This window comes from Podarcis melisellensis (assembly GCF_964234715.1).
Source record: "Podarcis melisellensis genome assembly, chromosome: 10".
NCBI lineage: Eukaryota > Metazoa > Chordata > Lepidosauria > Squamata > Lacertidae > Podarcis > Podarcis melisellensis.
This window is the reverse complement of record NC_138542.1, coordinates 51,257,640-51,276,301: the sequence shown is the minus strand read 5'-3', so window position 1 is coordinate 51,276,301 and position 18,662 is coordinate 51,257,640. Positions and strand designations below refer to the sequence as shown.

Genomic DNA, 18,662 nt, shown 5'->3' with positions numbered 1-18,662 from the left:
CAGATGAGGAGAAAGAGAATAACAGAGCATCCAAACCACATTCCACTCCAGCTACTCTGCAATGGTAAGATTTTTATTATTGTTTTTAAAGGATAAGATGTGAGCCTTTTGTATTTCCAGGCTACTTACATCGGTACTCAGAAAAGCAAGTGCAACTGAAAGGATGATAAGAAAAGAAAGGATAAATGAAGATGAATGTAATTGAAATCTTAGAGGAAGTATGGGGAACCTCTGGTCCTCCAAATGTTGCTAAACTAGAACTCCCATCGTCCTGGGAGTTGTAGTTCAACAACACCTGGAAGGCTAAAGAGTCTCCACACCTGACTTAAAGTAAACACTAGTCCGAAAGCCAGACAAGAACTTTCTCTCTCTCCATCAAGAACAGAACAGGAAATTCCTTACTCCAGATACAACTAATGCCATCTACATAAAAGCACTATCCACACCATGTTCATAGCAGCCTTCCCCAACTTGGTGCCCTCCAGATGCTTACATTTTCAGCATCCACCAGCCCCTGCCAGTATAGCCATATTGGTTTGGTCTGATGGGAAGTATAGTCAAAAGCACCTGGCGATTGAGGAAGACTGGTCTGTGGTGAGCACAACTCCTGCGTCTTTCTAATAACCAGCAAAACCAACATAAGCCAAGAAACTCCTCATTTCTGAAGACCGGGGCACCCAGAAAAGGCTCTCCCAAAAAGAATTTTATAAGTGATCAGGGTTATGTGGGCAAAAGTAGTCCCCCCCCCCCACTTTCAAGCTACGCTAACAGACTGCTAGCAGTTTCTATGCATTCAAACAGCACTTGTCTTTCCCCCCCTTTTTCTTATTTTGTTAAATTTGATTTCTCCCACTGACTAGTGCTTCCAGTTATCCGACACCCATACAGGAAAAACAGGCCTTCTGCGTCAGTCTCTCCCATAATTTGATGGAGTCTGGAGATAGCTTGTTAGCCAGGACATCACCCCTAATTAGATCATGGAGCTCTGCTCCCAAAGGAAAACAAGCAAATACTGGTGGCAGCAGTATTTGAAGCATTTTGTTAGCATCCACAGTCTTGGAGGTTAGTGGCCAGTCCCTAAACCCCTGGGATCCTTGGCTCTGTCAAAATGCGCCCATTGTTTACTATTGCATCCCAGATGTCTGAGAGGGGCAAAGCATATATTATATAATCCAGTCGACTCTCCTCACCAGAGCGACTGCCCCTTCTATTTCCTCTTTCCTGCGGTCCCTGTTCTGGCTTGTTGCCACCAAACTCTACAACCTTCGTTTAGGACCCATGTTGGTATAGTTTGTTCCTAGTTGCTCCATCCTCAATTCTAGTTGCTCAATCCTAACAAGCCTGTTGTGTAGGGTTGTTCACAAGTAGGGTTCTTGGGCCCAGAACCTCTAGGCCTGAGGCGCGACCTTTGGGTCTTTGAGCCAGAGGTACAAAATATCTGGGCTGTAGGACCTGCTATGGAGGAAGGAGGGAGGGAAGGAAGGAAAGAAGGTGAAAGGGTACTATTACATACCACACCAACTCCTTTTCCCTTCCTAATTTGCCACCATAGCTCCATAAATTCCCTTTTATTCTTCCAGGCAAATTGAATTCTACAGTCTGCCTGGGAGCAGAGGATGTGTGGAGCAGTGTGGAGGCAGAAGTTGCAGAGGGAAGAGGAAAGGCAGAGTAGTGCCGTGGTGGAAACAGCAGTGTGGCTGCTGCATTTGGGACCAGCTGACATATGTCAGCAGCAGCTTGGGTGCTCTACCTGCTACATATTTCAAAAAGGCCAATAAGCAGTGGCAACAGCAGTACTCTGGCATGTCTTTCTGTTCTGCATTTCACGTTGTTTGGCCAATGCAGATGGGGCCCAGCTGTCAGTGGAAGTAGGAGCAGAGGACTGTGGGTGGTGTTGGTGGAGGTGTTAAGGAGAAGAGAAGGGAAGAGAATTGAGATTGTACATGTTTGCATGGATATAAGCACGAGAGAGGGATGTGATAACTATATATATTGTTGATTTGCTTATGATTTGGCTTTGAGTTGTCTTCATGGGTTGAGTGGATCTGAAGCATATAGTTTGGTTCGCTTCCTTGAGTGATGTTCTGTGCATGGTATTTTGAACTGGCTGCCATAGATTATTAACTGGATCGTTTTTTTAAATCTGCTTTGCAGATTTTTCTGCAAGGATTCATTGGTTGTTTTGCAGCAGGACTTGCTTGTCTGAGTCACCTATTCTTATATTTGGCTTTATGGTGTTTGACACAGTTGGAATCCAGGATGTATTGAACTGATCTGGATTGGCCTGAATACAATAAATGTATATTGTGATGACAAAAGAAATAGCTGCATACGTTGGACTAACAGAGTGTTTCTCCTGGACACAAAGACCATTTGTGATTACATTATGCAACTACTGTGATCACTTAAAATGATTGTGCAATATTTCTGTGTCTTGATGTATTCTTATATTCTCCTAAAGTCAGTGGCTTTTTTCTTTAGCAGATTTCCAAAGATAAGAGAAGGTGCAATAGAAATGTAAAACCAATGAAGTAAGCCCCATTCTTCACCTTCATAATATGAGATGTCCACTCGCCTTTTATGGTGGGGGGTGTTGTGGCCAGGCATCTGGGCCGCCACAGTGATCCGGCAGGGGACAGAGATTGACGTCCTCCTCGTGCTGTCCCGGCCACATCACCAGCGCTGGGCGGGGTGATGCCCAGAGGTGGTCCTGCCATCCAGCCAGGGGGCCCTCCTCTCTCACCCTTCGCCGGGCAAAGTAAAACCACTGTAAAACCAGTGAAGTAAGCCCCATTCTTCATTTTCATAATATGAGATATGCTGCAATGCTATGAGTAGCCTCAAAATCTTATTGCGAGAGCTCATATTGCTTTATAAGGACATTCCTCTACTACGTATAGGGATAATAGTCAAAGTTCATTATCTTTACACAATACTGTAGGCTAGAGCTGAATTCAACTTATGATGAAGGTTCCCCCCCCCCCTTTTTTAAGAGGGGGCAAAAAATTGAAAGACATTCTGCAAGGTTGGATTTTTGATCATTAAAAAAAGAGTTCAGGTATAATGGAACATTGTCCAGTGTCAAACTAATGACTCTCTGTGAAAGACAGAGGGGAAAAGGAAGAAAAGAGAGGGGAAATTCATGAAATATATGATGAAGAGAAATAATTAACACGGCCTTTCTATCCTGTCTTGGTCAGAGAAACTGACATGCCAATTAGCAGTTATAGCATACAAGCAAAGTCTCCGCGCTTTGAAAAGAGGTTTTGTTGAGGTCCATGAATTTGGGGAAAGATGCAGAGATGATATTCCCATTGAAAGAAAGGAAGCATGGCTGCGGCACCCTTATTGAGTCTATTCATACCACCAAATATCTTATTGAAATAGTTTGCAGGGACAAATTACCACCATAAGGGAGAAAATTCCTAAAACCAGCTAGCAGGACATAAATTAGTGTCTTCAAGATAGGTTGCTGCTTAGTAGGTTTGTGCTTAAAAAGATAACTTAGTGTTTAAAGAGAGGTGTTTATTTTCAAATCCAGGTCTGTTGAACTACTATCATATTCTTATGAGTATGGGGAGCAGTTAGGGTGCATCCTAATTCCTGGAAGAGCCAGGCTAGCTTCCTGTTGAAGTAATGGGCCTTTAAGGAAGCAAAGAGAGTGGCTCTGTGCTAGATGGCAAATGGGTGGGCTCCCCACCCTTCAGTTGGCTGGAAGTTAGAAAGACAAAGGCCAGAGTTAAAAGTTGTGTGTGTTTGTAAGCTAGAAGTTGGAGCGAGAAGCAGACTGAAACCTGTGAGAGGAGGGAAAGATATGCTTGCTTTCTGCTCGCATCCAAGGCTGTGGCTGTGGGTGAAGCGAGACCCTTTATTTGGGGTGCTAATGCTGTGAACCAGCTGACCAAATCCAGATGTGTCCAGTCCTCCACAGGCCTCGTTGAGGGGTCAGCAGGGCTGTGATTCTTTTCCAGGCATCTGACACCGTACAGGATATCAGATGTGGGGAAAGTGGGCATGGCTCACCAAAAAAAAAACAGCTTTGCGGGCCACCTTTCAAGGCCAGGCAGAGGACTATTTTATGATTAGTGATGAACTGGCGCTGTGGGTTATACCACAGAGCCTAGGACTTGCCGATCAGAAGGTTGGCAGTTTGAATCCCCACGACGGGGTGAGCTCCCGTTGCTCGGTCCCTGCTCCTGCCAACCTAGCAGTTTGAAAGCACCTCAAAGTGCCAGTAGATAAATAGGTACTGCTCCAGCGGAAGGTAAATGGCGTTTCCGTGCGCTGCTCTGGTTTGCCAGAAGTGGCTTAGTCATGCTGGCCACATGACTCGGAAGCTGTACACTGGCTCCCTCGGCCAATAAAGCTAGATGAGCGCTGCAACCCCAGAGTTGGTCACGACTGGACCTAATGGTCAGGGGTCCCTTTACCTTTACCTAACACCAGTGCCCTGCTGACGAGTACAAGAATACAAGGGGCTGAATCCAGCTCCCCATTTCTTCCTTAAATAGATAATTGGTGCTGTCAGAACAGACAGCATCAACCTGCTTGAGTTGAAGGTAGCTCAATGCAGTCAAGGCATGCAGAGCTTCCTGCACGCACACCTTGGTGCTGCTTTTAAATGATAAGAGATCAATATATGCATTGTTATTACCATGCAAACTGAAATATAACAAGGGCATTCTTGAGAGGCGACTGTGTTTCTTGTTTTCGCTCCAACAGACTCACAGTTCAATCCAGTGCATTCCTACTCAATGCTACCGAGCTCAGTGGCACTTTTCCACAGCAAGTTATGTACAGGATAGCAGCCTAAATCTTTTGGCACCTTAAAATACTAGCAGATTTATTGTGGCATAAGCTTTTGTGCGAAGGTCACATACAGAGTATGGCAGAACAATATTTTACTGCTTGGTTTGGTCTCTGGTTGCATTCCTTTCACTCAAGATGCGTCATATCAGAAAATAGTTATAAAGTGCTGAAGGACATTTTAATGTTTGACTGCCTTTAAATGTGTGCAAATGTTTTATTTCAACTTTTGGATCCTTAATTACTTAGTATTCTAGTGATGTAAGACATTTTGAAGTGCTACAGGAGTCTGACTGCAAGAATTTGTGGCACATTGCAGCATCACCATTGATTTTCATCTATATTAGTCTTATTTATATATTAATAGAATTGATGATGGTGTTGGTGTGCAAAGTATGCTGTATTTCAGTACAGAATAAATAGAACACATTTGACTAATTTTTATGTATGAAAAAACAATGTCCTAGCATAGGGGCTGGCCCTTCAGTCTGCAGATTTGGAAGTTGAAATACATAGCAGCCAACCTATTTGTAGTTTTCCATTGTTCGATCATTGTTTTTAAGGCTGGAGGAGAACTACGAAATCGCAGAAGGTGTCTGCATTCCTCGAAGCGCCCTTTATATGCACTATTTGGACTTCTGCGAGAAAAACGACACACAGCCAGTCAATGCTGCCAGCTTTGGAAAGGTGAGTGTCAACCAAACCTCACCTCAAGTGGGGTTTTGGGAATCTGAAATAATAATGGCTGTGAAATATACAATCTCCTACATGTGGACTGCAATCCAAAGCAGCAAACTGTCAGGAGAAAAACAGTAGGGGGAGGAGATTCCTTTTGAAGTTTTTGATAGGAGGCAGTGCCATGATTGGATTATTAGTAGCATCAGTTTTAAGAAACATTTTGGTGAGCGTGAGACTTAAAAGTCAAAAAGTAGCTGAGTGAATTTGACTAGTGTTAATGAATTGTGTCACCAGTGCATGTGATGATCTTCTATTCCAGATCAGTCACCCTGAATGACAGCATTGGGCTCCATCTGCTCTATACACTTAAAACAGTACCATACCAGTCATGGCTTTCCCCAGAGAATCATGGGAACTGTACTTTGTTAAGGGTGCTGCAAGTTGTGAGGAGACCCCTGTTCCTCTCACAGAGCTACAATTCTCAGAGTAGCTTAACAGTCTCAACCCCTCTTCCCAGGGAACTTTGAGAATTGTACCTCTGTGAGGGATGACTGTTTTTGTATTGTTTCAGAAAGTTAAAAAAAATGCCAAATTTGACTTTAAATGCAAACTGAATTGAATTTCTTCCCCATCCCTGCTCACAAAACACAGTGCTCATTCCACTTAACGCGTGCACATCACACCCGGATTCTACCTTACATTTACACAAATCATACCATACCTGCTGCCCATTCAATATCACTCATCCCTTTCTATTCCCACACAACCCGCCCCCATCCAGCAGTACAGCCAATCACCAAACAGTATTGGCACCTACTTCTTCCACCCCACAAAATATGCAGGAATCTTTTTCCTTTTTCCTTCCCCGTTCATAATGTGAGAAAAACAGCCTATATCTATCGGTGCTGGACTGTGGCTAGCGCAAGTGTAGCTTTAAGAGAGATCCAGGATTTTTTTAAAAAATAAAATCATCTGGAAGGTCACCAAAGGTGCATTTTGGTACACAGATAATTTTTTTGCTAAAGCCCTCTTGATTTGCTAGGGTTGAAACACTGGAAGTGTAAAGGAACTTGTTGGGTTTTGTTTGTTTCTCGTACTTCCGAAAGTGAGCTGGGATGTTTCATTTTGCTTTAGGTCTGTTGAGGTAATATTCTGCTTTGGAAGTACGTCCTGAATGACAACATGCACCCCTCCCCCCCACAAAAAAGCCCAGAAAATGCTTTTTTTCCCACAGCCCCTAGGAACCCCCATCCCCGTCTGCACAAACTGAAAGAGAGAGGAGTGGGATTAATGTGTAATTAAAGAGAATTTGGAAGGCTGAGATGTTGCGGAATGTTAGATCAGTAGCTGGAACAGCATGTGGTGTTCTTTAGGTAGGCTTCATTGAACCCGCACAAAAAAGAGAGGGAGAAAGAGAGGCAGCTTGCCTGTCTGCTCATTTATCAAATAGCTAGCCTGAACTTTCACAGCTCAACAAAAGTGTTTTTCTGTTTGCTGATTTTTTTCCCTCTTCCCTCCAGAAAATAAACCAGAAAGGCTAGTGAAATCCACACTTCTGTAACATGTGTGGACTATTCTGGATAAGACTCGTGAACCAATGCCAGGGGGGCTTCCTGTTATGAGAGAAAAAAAATAAATAAATAGTAAAATCAGAGGGAGGGTGGAAATTGTATGTAAATGGTGTGTGATCCCCCCCCCCATTTTTGCACAGCAGTTGTGATCCAAGTGTACAGAATTTGGGGTGTGGGCACTTTGCCGCCATGATGGCATTTGCAACAGAAAGGGTTAAAAGCCAATGGAAGCAACAGATTATTTTAATCAGTTTCACGGATCTAAAATTTAAAAATGAACATAGTTTAGGAAGAATCTATATTATTTTTGTAATTTTAATTCCCTGTCTGAAACATGGGATGGATTCTTTTTCGTGCTTAACACATCTTGGCAAAATAATACTTTCCACTATTTGATTTTTACCTCTTTATTGCTTGTGGGGCCCTTGCTTCAACTGCAGTCTTGCCATCCATGCTAGAACTTAATAGGGATAGATCTTCCTCCAGGTTGATGTTCTCAGTAAATTGACAAGTGTGTCCCATTTAAAATTCTGCTCCATTATTTTCATTAAATATGGATGGGTTGTTGAGTATGGGGGAATTTCAAAATGTGGGAAATAGAATCATTTCAGGCAAAATAACGTAACAAGTATCTCCTCTGTAAGAAGTATCTGCAATCAAGCTAATTTGAATAATAACTACAGGCAATCTACATGATTTGCATATTAGGAGAATAAAACTGGGATATATCAGAGGATGTATATGGGTGTTTTGCCCAAGTTTAAAAGATTGGTACCAGCCCTTTAATTTTTTTGCTATACTGTATATACTTAACATTTTTGCTCAGTGTTACCCATTTACCAAAACTATTGAAAAAGAATTAAGTCACATGAAATATTTAGCCCCCAAGTAAATATTCCTCAAATGGAATTCTTTAAGTGCACCTTCCAAAGGTCTCATGCACTGTAAATAAACTTTTCCTTGTACGTTGCTGTCATGCCTGCTGCAAGATGAAATGAAAATTGACATTAAACGTGTTGGGTTCATTTGCCACACAGTCGTGTGAAATAATGTGTCAGGTTTTTTGAAGTTTGTAGCTTTAAATGATTCCACCCCCAGTAAAATTAGTTTCAAAAACCAAAATCATACAGGCTTCAGCCTTACAAATCTTTAGCAGTTATTTTATCCGTCACGTTTTCAAATCTATTTTTGCAACCACCTGGGACTACAAAAAGCAAATAAACGAAAGGGACACTAAGGATTCTAAGGATGCTTTTTAGCCAGAAGTGTGACTAAGGGCTGCCCAGCAACCCATAAGATAAAGGGGCACAGTACAAATCTGCCTGAAGATAATAACTGGTTCCTAAGTGGAACAGTGACTGCACATGAAGCTCCATCCATACACCCCATGCAAGAAAATTTATATTTGAAGTACTTTCTGTTCAGCTCACCTATGTTGGCACTACAATGACAGGAGAAGCAACTGTGGATAGGCTCACCATAACATGCTTCTGAATTTGCCGTAGATTTGAGATTTTCCTTGCAGCCCGTTCACACAATATGGATTCTGGAGGTACACTGCTGGTATCCCATGTATATTTGTAGGGATGCACGAGGAAACTAATAACTGTCTTCCAGGATCAGACCAAAGGTCCATCACTCTGTCTTCCATACAACTAGCCATTGAAGTGCTCCCAAGTAGACAGGGCTGGCATCAGCAGTTGGCATCCCTGGTTACCTGTTCAGGCCCGCGCTCCAGTGTGAGGCTTTGGAGCCTCCTGGTCCTGTTTCTGCTCCTCCTCCTTGCTATTTCTGCTTGTTTAGCTACCATTTTTTCAGCAAAGGAACCTGCAGCAACTCTTAATAAATGGTGCATTCCTTGCCCTACCATTGAGGCATGTGCTCTTACATACACTGCCCCACACTGGAAGCAAGGGGCAGGGGCAACTATATAGCTACCAGGTGTTAAAGACCCACCTGCTAACCATGTTGGAGTGGTTAGTTGCTGATGCTGTTGTTTATCTGTTTTAATTATTGATGCATTGTTTTATTGAACCTTATTTGTTCTTTTAACTTTCTTGGTTATCCACCCTGGGTTTCTTTGGATGAAGCAGGGAGGATATAAATGTATTTACATAAATAATCAAAATCAAAATATTTGTATACTCTTGTTGCGGGTCTGAGTCAAAGGCTGTGTTTTTAAGCTTCCAGCCTGTTTTACCTTTGCCCCCCCCCAAAATAATCCATTGCTAAATTCTGAACAGAGGGCTTTGTTTTTTAACTTGTTAACTCATGAATATTATTTGCAGATAATAAGGCAGCAGTTTCCGCAGTTAACAACAAGAAGACTCGGAACCAGAGGCCAGTCAAAGTAAGCAATAATGTGTGTTTCATAATCACGGAAAGGCTAAGTATGGTCGTAGGTTATTCACTGGGAGCCTTTTTGTAATATGGCTTTTGGTGTGTGTTGGAGGGAGAGACACCAAACAAATCTGACCTTTCTTAGGTCCAGTAAAGGGCACTGGCTCTTTTGTTCGATATGCTTTGTTCTGTGGGATCAGCAGTGCTACTGAGAGTCTGATATACAACAGAGCGACGGAGCGCCTAAACTTCTAATAGTTGCAGAGAAGAGATTGTTTTAGCAGCAACCAAAACTCTTTTCCTCTCCAAGCCTTTTCAAGGTGTAGAAACACTGCCTTCTGCTGCAGTGGGTCACCTTGGACTCGGATTTGGGCAGAAAGAATGCCATGGCTTTACAATTCGCAAAAGATAACAAGATGCTTGCTTTCTCTTCATCAGAACAAGAGATCAGTGGCCATGTTGCCAGTTTTCGCATGGCTGTGTCTGGATGCTTCCAGATTGGAAGGGGCCTGAATACTGTAAATGGGTCATCCATATATGACAAACAGGTCGTTGGCAGCAGGCTCTTTAATTGGATTTTCCTGGTTTCTCAGATTAAATTGGAGGGGGATATAGACTGGGATTTTTATGCCAACAACATTGTGTGGGTGGGAGAGAAATGCAATTCAGTTTTTTATTTAAAGGTAAACCTTATTCACACTTTCTGAAACACTGTGCCCCCAAGGCAGCAGGAGGAAGGACAGCTGTAGCTTCTCCCTCTCCTGTAATCTCCCCTCTCCCCTGCCTGCTGGTTGGTACAACTGGAGTCCTCCCAGCAGACAAGGGAGTGGGCAGCATATGGCAGGTGAGAGGAGTAGCAGGTAAGCGAAGCTGTGTCCCTCCCTGTATTGGATATTTAAAGCTATATTTCATATTTCATATTCTCTAGATTGTTATTAAACTGCCTTCCTTCCATCCAACCTCAGACATGGAAGGAAGGCTGTGGCATTGCAGTTTTCGCTTTTATCAGCTGCCTGACATCCAGAGATAGAGGAGGTCAAGTTTTTTTCTAACGCTTCTCTCCCCAGGCTAGCCTGATGCATTAGGGCTGTTCCACACATTACGGCATGGAAAACCTGGCTTTGCTGCCACAAGTAAGCTGAACAGGCAGCTGCAGCCACTCACAGGTCCCTGATTTCTGCCCCCACCTGTTTGTCACAACCACATATTTCATTTTAACATGTGCACCGATAGGGTTGCAGGAGGTTGAACTAGATGACCCTCCCAACTCTACAGTTAATGGGACGCGGGTGGCGCTGTGGTCTAAACCACTGAGCCTCTTAGGCTTGCCAATCATAAGGTCGGCAGTTCGAATCCATGCGACGGGGTGAGCTGCCATTGCTCGGTCCCAGCTCCTGCCAACCTAGCAGTTCAAAAGCACACCAGTGCAAGTAGATAAATAGGTATCGCTGCAGTGGGAAGGTAAACGGTGTTTCCATGCACTCTGGTTTCCATCATGGTGTTCTGTTGCACCAGAAGCGGTTTAGTGATGCTGGCCACATGACCCAGAAAGCTGTCTGTGGACAAACACTGGCTCCCTCAGCCTGAAAAGCAAGATGAGCACCGCAACCCCATAATCGCCTTTGACTAGACTAAACTGTCCAGGGGTCCTTTACCTTTTACTTAGATTCTGTGATGTGGTGTGGACAAGGAGCACAAAAAGAAAAGAAACACTGGCCCTCTTGTTTAATGCAGTGCCCTGCTGCCATGGGGAAGGGGTAGCCAATGTTTTGCTCTGCAGATGTTGCTGGACTTACCTTCCATAATCCATGATTATTGGTCACATTGTCTGGGGCTGATGGGGGGTTTGAGTCTAACAACATCTGGAGGCCCCACTTTGGCTACCCCTGCCATAAGTGGCTTTGTGAGACGTTGTTAGAAGCCATTCTCTCATGGCTCTTCCTTGTATCCTCCTAAGTAACTGTATAGACCATTTACCAGGAATTAAAGGGAGGTCTGTACATCTGTGGCTTAGTTTGCACTAAGCATCTGGACAGGAGGCTTCCTTGGGCAGGAGGTAAAAGCACTGGGCTCTTCCACATTTGGCAGCCCTTAGGATACTTCTCCAGCTGGACTGGACTGTGAAATGCTTTGAACATTGCAGTTACATTCCGTTGCTGGATTTTCACTCGTGCATCAACTTGTGAATTGGCGTAAAATCTGCTTCGTTAGCAGTTTCCTTTTTAAAAACCATACTGAGTGAATAACTCCTTTCTGAGGGTCCCCACCCCCTCCCGCTAACAAATGTGTATTTCAACATTTCAGGTACCATTACTATGGGATTGCAGTAAAAGAAAGCTCCCAGTATTATGACGTGATGTATTCTAAGAAAGGAGCAGCCTGGGTCAATGAAACAGGAAAAAAAGAAGTCACCAAACAGACAGTGGCGTATTCACCACGATCCAAACTGGGGACGTTGCTGCCAGAGTTTCCAAATGTCAAAGATCTAAATCTGCCAGCCAGCTTGCCAGAGGAGAAGGTGACTCTAGTGAAATAGTCTCTGGCTTGCCTTCCCCCCATCCCCTTTTGCTCCTCTGTTGAGGAATGGTTGGTCTATTATATGGTGGGGGTCACCCTTTGAAAAGAGTGAGCTTAAGGATGCTCTGACTTTATTTATGGGGTGGAGACTTAACTGCTCGCTGCACCAGAAACAAGTATATCCTCCTCTTATCTTAAAGTGTTTGTTTTCCAATGTATATGTGGTGGGATGCTTGCCAATCTAGACATCATGTGGGAGATCTGTGGCTGTGTCTCCCAACGTGACTTATTTGGGTTAAGAACCAACCACAGGGAGCGGAGGAGGTATGTAGCTCAAGGCCAAAGGGCAGGGCGTTAATCCCCTCTGCCTATGCCATTTTCCTGACTTAAATTGCAACCGCATCAGGTATCTCCCACATCATGTCTAGTTGGGCATATTGGTGATTGTGAAAAATATGTGTGTGTGTGTGTGTTTGTGTGTGTGTGTGTTCCTTTTAATCATAAGGCTAGATAGAAAGATAGAGCAGATAGATATAGCAGATAGCCCATGATTTGTTTCTATCTGGAGAAGGAGAAAGAGCCCCTTATCGATATATTTCCAGCACTCATCCTGTCTGCAAACGGAAGCCCATTTTGCCAGAGAAGATTATGGGCCAAAGTGGCAGAACCTCAGGCAGCTTCAAAGAGACAGTTTGCTCTGATGAGGTCCAGAGCCCAGCCAGACCCTCTCAGGCTCTGCTCATGTGCTGGGAAACAGAGTTTTGAATGGGCCGCTCTTGCAACCTGGACCCTAGCCTAGTTCTCTGTCACTTCTCCATTAGTTTCTCACTGGCTGTGTTCCATATATTGGTCAGTATAATTGGGGGAAATCTAATACAAGAGTCTTAGGTTTACAGTTGTCTAGTGAAAGGTCTCCAGCTCAAGGCGTTTCTCTCTGTGTGACTTGGGCCTTCCACAGTCTGTGCCCCTGGCCCTCCTGACTCAGCCAGACTCTCACTGTCTGTGTCATGGAGGAGGATCTTAGCTCAGTGGGAGAGTATCTGCTTAGCATGCACAAGGGCCCAGAATCAATCCCTGGAATTTCCAAGTAGGGTTGGAAATGTCTCATGTCTGAAAGAGAGACAGCAGCTGCCAATCAGTGTGGACAATACTGAGCTAGATGGAACAGCTCCGTATAAGGCAGCCACTACCTGTTTCCTAATGGCCGAGTCGTTGCCTGGAGTCATGGCCATGATGATCTTAGATTATTGCTATGAAAAGAATATCTTTTAAAAATATTGTTTCCCTCCCTTGCCAGGTGTCCACTTTTATTATGATGTACAGAACACACTGTCAGAGGATACTCGACACTGTAATAAGAGCCAACTTTGACGAGGTTTGTAGGAAAATAATAATTAAAAGTTTCATGGGAAACAGAGTAGCCCTCTGTATTGTACTTGTAGATAGTGGGGAAGCCTCTGGTATTTATTTGTTGGCTGAGCTGCTGTGATGGTTTAAAATGCTGAATTTCAAACACTGACCTGGTTGCACATCATGGTAAGCCGCAGTTTGTTTTGAGCCATGGTTTGATCCTGAACATGCCTCCCACTGCCGCAAGGGCCTCCACACAGCTTCTCCCCCTCCCCATGTGGCTCCTACATGGTTCAAATAAGCCATGATATGGCTTATCATGTTGTCTGAAGCCATGCCGTTGCTTGTTTGCTTCAAACAAAAGCACAAGTGGTAAGCCAGAAATAAACCAATGGTCTTATCTTAAACAATGGTCTAAGATAAACAGTGTTTTACTGTGATGTGAGGATGAGGCCATTCTCAACTACAGAATCTTCTCCCTCCCAGTCAGCCCACCTAACCAGTATCTGTGCACCAGTATCAACACATTTTCCTAGAGTATGTTGTTGTTTAAAGGTATGAGAGATAGTCGGAGTTGTTTGCACAGGTTCAAGGTCTGATGCAAGGTCTTTAACACAGGAGTAGCCAATGTGGAGCCCTCCACATGTTGTTGGGCTATACCTGTTGCCAACGCTGACCATTGCAATGCTGGCTGGGGCTAATGGGAATTGGAGTCCAATGACACCTGGAATCCATATCGGCTACCTCTACCTAAACAGTTTGGGATCAGATCACATAAGGGATCACCTTGCCTCATACATTTGACCACTTTGACCTGTGGAACCTACACTTTTACAAGCGCCACATAATGTTCTGCATTTTAATGATTGTTGTATGTATGTTTGGTTTTTTTAAAAAAAAGTTTTGTGGATTTTCGCTGCATTCTATCTACAGTTTTATTATGTACGCTGCTTAGAGAGCTCTTTGACTAAGTGGCTTCTGAATCTTTGTAAATAAATGAAATGCAATAAATAATAGTCTGTGGCTGACAGCTGCACACGTGGAATGAGATAAACTGGGGGTGGGGGAGAGTCTGATAGCTGTTTCTCTGTACCCTGAGTTCAACTACCTTCCTGCTGTGAAGTGATGTTATTGGTAGTGGTCGGCGGAGTAACAACACTTAACCTGACCTCCCATTGCTGATGTCATCAAGGAAGAAGGAGAGGTGTGAGGGGACCACAAGGTTGGTGCTGTGCAAACGCATTGGGGTATGTGTGTCTGATCAGCTCCACTGGTGCATTTGCACTGCACTGACCTCTCTTGTCACCTTGCCCCTCTCCAAGTAAGGGCCACCCCCCCGCCCTGCTGACCGCTAGTGGATGTGGCTTGGTTATCTAGGCAATAAAAAAATATTACCAGTTCCATTTCTTCCTTATGTCTTGGCACACCTCTAGGTTCAAAGTTTTCTTCTGCACTTTTGGCAAGGGATGCCACCTCACATGCTTCCTGTATTGGGTTCTTCCACAGTAGTAAACATTGTTGGAGTTTGCGATTCAATATTGTACAAAGCTATTTCCGGAGTCTTGATGCCAACGGTGTTGCAGGCATTACCTGATAGGTGAGTCTGTTCTGATAGGCCAGTCTGTATGTGCATCTGTGCTCATACACATGTCTTTGAGTCAAAGAACGTTGCACTTGCACAATGTTTAATAAAGAGGCTTTCCAGAAGTGGCTTGTCCCGTGGGTCACAGCTGTAGGGTCATTGCTGCTTGACGTTTTCCAGGAGGGGAAGGGGTGAGGTGGTAGGATGCTGGATTGGTGGTGGGATACTGGATTTGCCCACACCGTGCTGACCTCCCAGCTGCATAGCTGCTCCGCTTTTTGGTAAGTGATGCCGCTACTGGGAAGCTGGCATTGCAGCTCCAGCCCACTGTGTGAGCAGCTTCTGGGGAAGTGTTGGTGCTGACCTTTAAAGCCCTAAACGGCTCAGTCCAGTATACCTGAAGGAGTGTCTCCACCCCCATCGTTCCGCCCGGACACTGAGGTCCAGCGCTGAGGGCCTTCTGGCGGTTCCCTCGCTGCGATAAGCCAAGTTACAGGGAACCAGGCAGAGGGCCTTCTCGGTAGTGGCACCCGCCCTGTGGAACGCCCTCCCACCAGATGTCAAAGAGAAAAATAACTACCAAACTTTTAGAAGACATCTAAAGGCAGCCCTGTTTAGGGATGCTTTTAATGTTTAATAGGTTATTGTATTTTAGTGTTTTGTTGGAAGCCGCCCAGAGTGGCTGGAGGGACCCAGCCAGATGGGCGGGTATAAATAATAAATTATTGTTGTTGTTGTTGTTGTTGTTGTTGTTATTGAAACATACATTTATAAATAACATTAGCATTATTATAAAGAGCAACCCAAATGTATCTGATACAGTATGTTGTTTCGGACTGAGTTCAAAGGGGAAGGAGGGGAAAGGGGAAAGTTGCACATACAGGAACATAGGGCAGAATAGCCAGGAAGAAACAACAACCTTTATATTCTGTGCAGATTTCACAAGCAAGATAGTTATATGTTTTAAATACTAAACACCTGCATGTTTGAACTACCCTGTTTCTGTCTTTGACTATTCTGACAAACTACTTGCCTGCCTGCCTTCAAGAATGAGTAGAGTTGATCGATGTTTTGTGTGCTTTTGTGTACACTTCAGATTGCTCTTGCTTTGCAACACATTCTGGGTACAAACCTATACATGCATATTCAGAAGGAGCAAGTCTCACTGAGTTCAGTGGGGCTCCCCCAACCCTCTTAATTGTGTATGGGACTGCAGCATCAATAACTTAAAAGGTCATTGGGGCAAAGGGTAGATTAGGTGAGCCATTAGTTTTTCATGGCTGCAGGCATGAATGCAGAGAAAGAGGTTCAGCATAGATTTCTGAAGTGGTACTTTCCTTTTCAGCTTGACACAGGTGATACGCAAGTTTGCCAAACAACTGGACGAGTGGCTAAAAGTAGCTCTTCACGACTTGCCGGAAAACCTACGAAATATCAAGTTTGAGCGTATGTATTGTATAATTTCTTACTTTGGTCAGGAAAACAACATGGTGTTACCTGTTATTGGTAACAAACATAGAAACAATTTAAAAAATCAACAATAAAAAAATGCAAAAAGTTCATAAACAATTTTAAACATTTCATTTGAAAAACCATTTCAAATTTGACACAAGCTGAGGTAAAAAAATAAATCCACATAAAAGGCTTGTTGAAAAAGTAAAGTTTTCTGAAAGCGCCAAAAATGCAATAGAGATGGTGGCTATCTGATATGAAACAGGAGTTCCAAATGGAAGGTTCTTCCATGCTAAGGGCCAAATTCCAGCATTGTATAGGATAGATTTGAAGGAGTTCCTTTCTTACAGAGCACAGTGATCACGAACCCTCCAACATTTCTCCGATGAAAATAGGGACGTCCCATTCCATAATGATAATTTTACTATTTATACCCCACACATTTTACTGAGTTGCCCCAGCCACTCTGGGCAGCTTCCAACATATTCAAAAACATAATAAAACATTAAACCTTAAACAAACTTCCACATATAGGATTGCCTTCGGATAGCTCAGGGATTGGATAACTCCATACCCTCCAACATTTCTCCAGTGAAAATAGGGACATCCTAAGGAAAAGTGGGACATTCCGGGATCAAATCAGAAACCGGGATGGCTTCTCTAAATTAGGGATGTCCCTGGAAAATAGGGGCCCTTGGAGGGTCTGTGATCAGTCGGGTATATAAGGGGTGTGATAATCTTTTAGGTATAACATTTGGCACAGCACTGAGTCAAAATTAACTGATAATTCCTTTTGGCTATGTGAACCAAGCTGAACTTTCTCTTCCATGATGGCCTGGATGTAGTTTTAGTGAATCCAAAACCATTAAACAACTCTCCAGATTTTCGGCTGTTTGAATACAGCTCGAGGCCTTTGCTCAGAAAAGGTGGCAGAGTTAAAAATGGAGGCGATCAAATTACCCTATCTCCACGGGAAAGGGCACCGCACTCTTTTCAGGCATGCTTTGTAGATGCCTGCAGTGCACATCACCTATTGATAAAGTCTGCTTTATTTCATGGCTCTCAATTCTTCTCCTTTTATAAGTGCCAAATTCCACATCACAAAGTTAAAAAAGAGGGGGGAAGAATGAGAAGGAGATGAAAGGGGAGGGAAAACTAATTTAGGAAAAGGATTAGGCATTGATTAGCATGAAAAATTAAAATAACCTTTTGTGGAGGAGACGGGATATAAACTTCTCAATAATATTTTTGTCATTTCATAATTTATTCAAATATTATAGGTTCAGTCCTTCTCTCAAAATTAATTGTGGTTTGCTATTAGCTTTACTAAAGCAGAACTGCATCCAGAGAGAATTATTTGGAATGTTTTCCCCCTGGTTAAGTCAGTACTAAGTATATGATGTATTCTACATTTGTTTTACAGATGAGATTTTTATTGTTGGTTTTTTGTCATGCACTACTATGATGATATATATATATATTTAATGTTGATGGCATAGAAAACTTTGCAAGTAATAAATAAATAACTTGCTACAGAAAAAAAGTTTTTTGTGACTGTAGGTCTGTGCAATTTATAAGTTTTGTTGTTGACCTAATTAAGCATTTTAAATTTTTTTGTACAACAATATTCAGTTGTGGATTACTGCAGTGATTCAGTATAAAAATACTCTTAGCATGTTTAGTTTATTCTGCAGAGCTTTGGGTGCATCAACAAGTTCATAAACATCAACAAATATTTGTTTACATTTTTCGTAAAAGAATATGAAAGATTAATCGTGTAAATTACATTATTTGGATTTATTCCTGAAAATAAAGATGTGAATTTATATACCAGTAATAAGCAAACACACACCAGCAAATAATGTGGATTTTGCTTGCATAAATGGATCCAGATTTCAGGTGATAAGTGTCCTACAGTTACTAGCCCCAAATCAGTCCCACTTAAGTCCACTGAAATCAACAGGACAGGATGGTCACAGTGAATCCTGCAATCCTATACCTTGTTAACCTGAGGCTATGCCTCATTGTACACAGCAGAACTTACTTCTGAGTAGATAGGATTGTGCCGCACCATGGATTTCAGTGGCAGATTGGCCTTGGTCCATAGAAAATTAATTGTGCTGATTTGGATTCCAAAAACAGGAATTTTAGTAAAAAGTCAAAAAGTACCACTCCAACCAAGATACTTTTGTTTGTTTGATAACAAAAATAACCAGTCTGGTTTATTATAATAAATATCTTCTTCATTGGCAGTATCCAGAAGGTTTTCTCAAATTCTTCGGAGACAGACATCCTTAAATCATCTTTGTCAGGTATTTTGTCTGTTTTTATTACAAGGTCACTTTATCTGTGGTTTATTGATCCTT

The 18,662-nt window shown here is 42.9% G+C and overlaps 1 protein-coding gene across 3 annotated transcripts in view; it reads left to right on the top strand.

Moving 5' to 3' along the window:
- RFX4 (regulatory factor X4) overlaps window positions 1-18,662 on the top strand; it is a 62,467-nt gene that overhangs the window by 27,996 nt on the left and 15,809 nt on the right. For all 3 annotated transcript variants that reach the window (XM_081928254.1, XM_081928252.1, XM_081928253.1), the window contains 8 exons: window positions 4-64; window positions 5,370-5,493; window positions 9,344-9,405; window positions 11,700-11,913; window positions 13,210-13,287; window positions 14,696-14,859; window positions 16,190-16,290; window positions 18,550-18,608. In XM_081928254.1, the coding sequence (XP_081784380.1) occupies window positions 4-64; window positions 5,370-5,493; window positions 9,344-9,405; window positions 11,700-11,913; window positions 13,210-13,287; window positions 14,696-14,859; window positions 16,190-16,290; window positions 18,550-18,608 (863 nt within the window). The remainder of the gene's footprint in view (window positions 1-3; window positions 65-5,369; window positions 5,494-9,343; window positions 9,406-11,699; window positions 11,914-13,209; window positions 13,288-14,695; window positions 14,860-16,189; window positions 16,291-18,549; window positions 18,609-18,662) is intronic.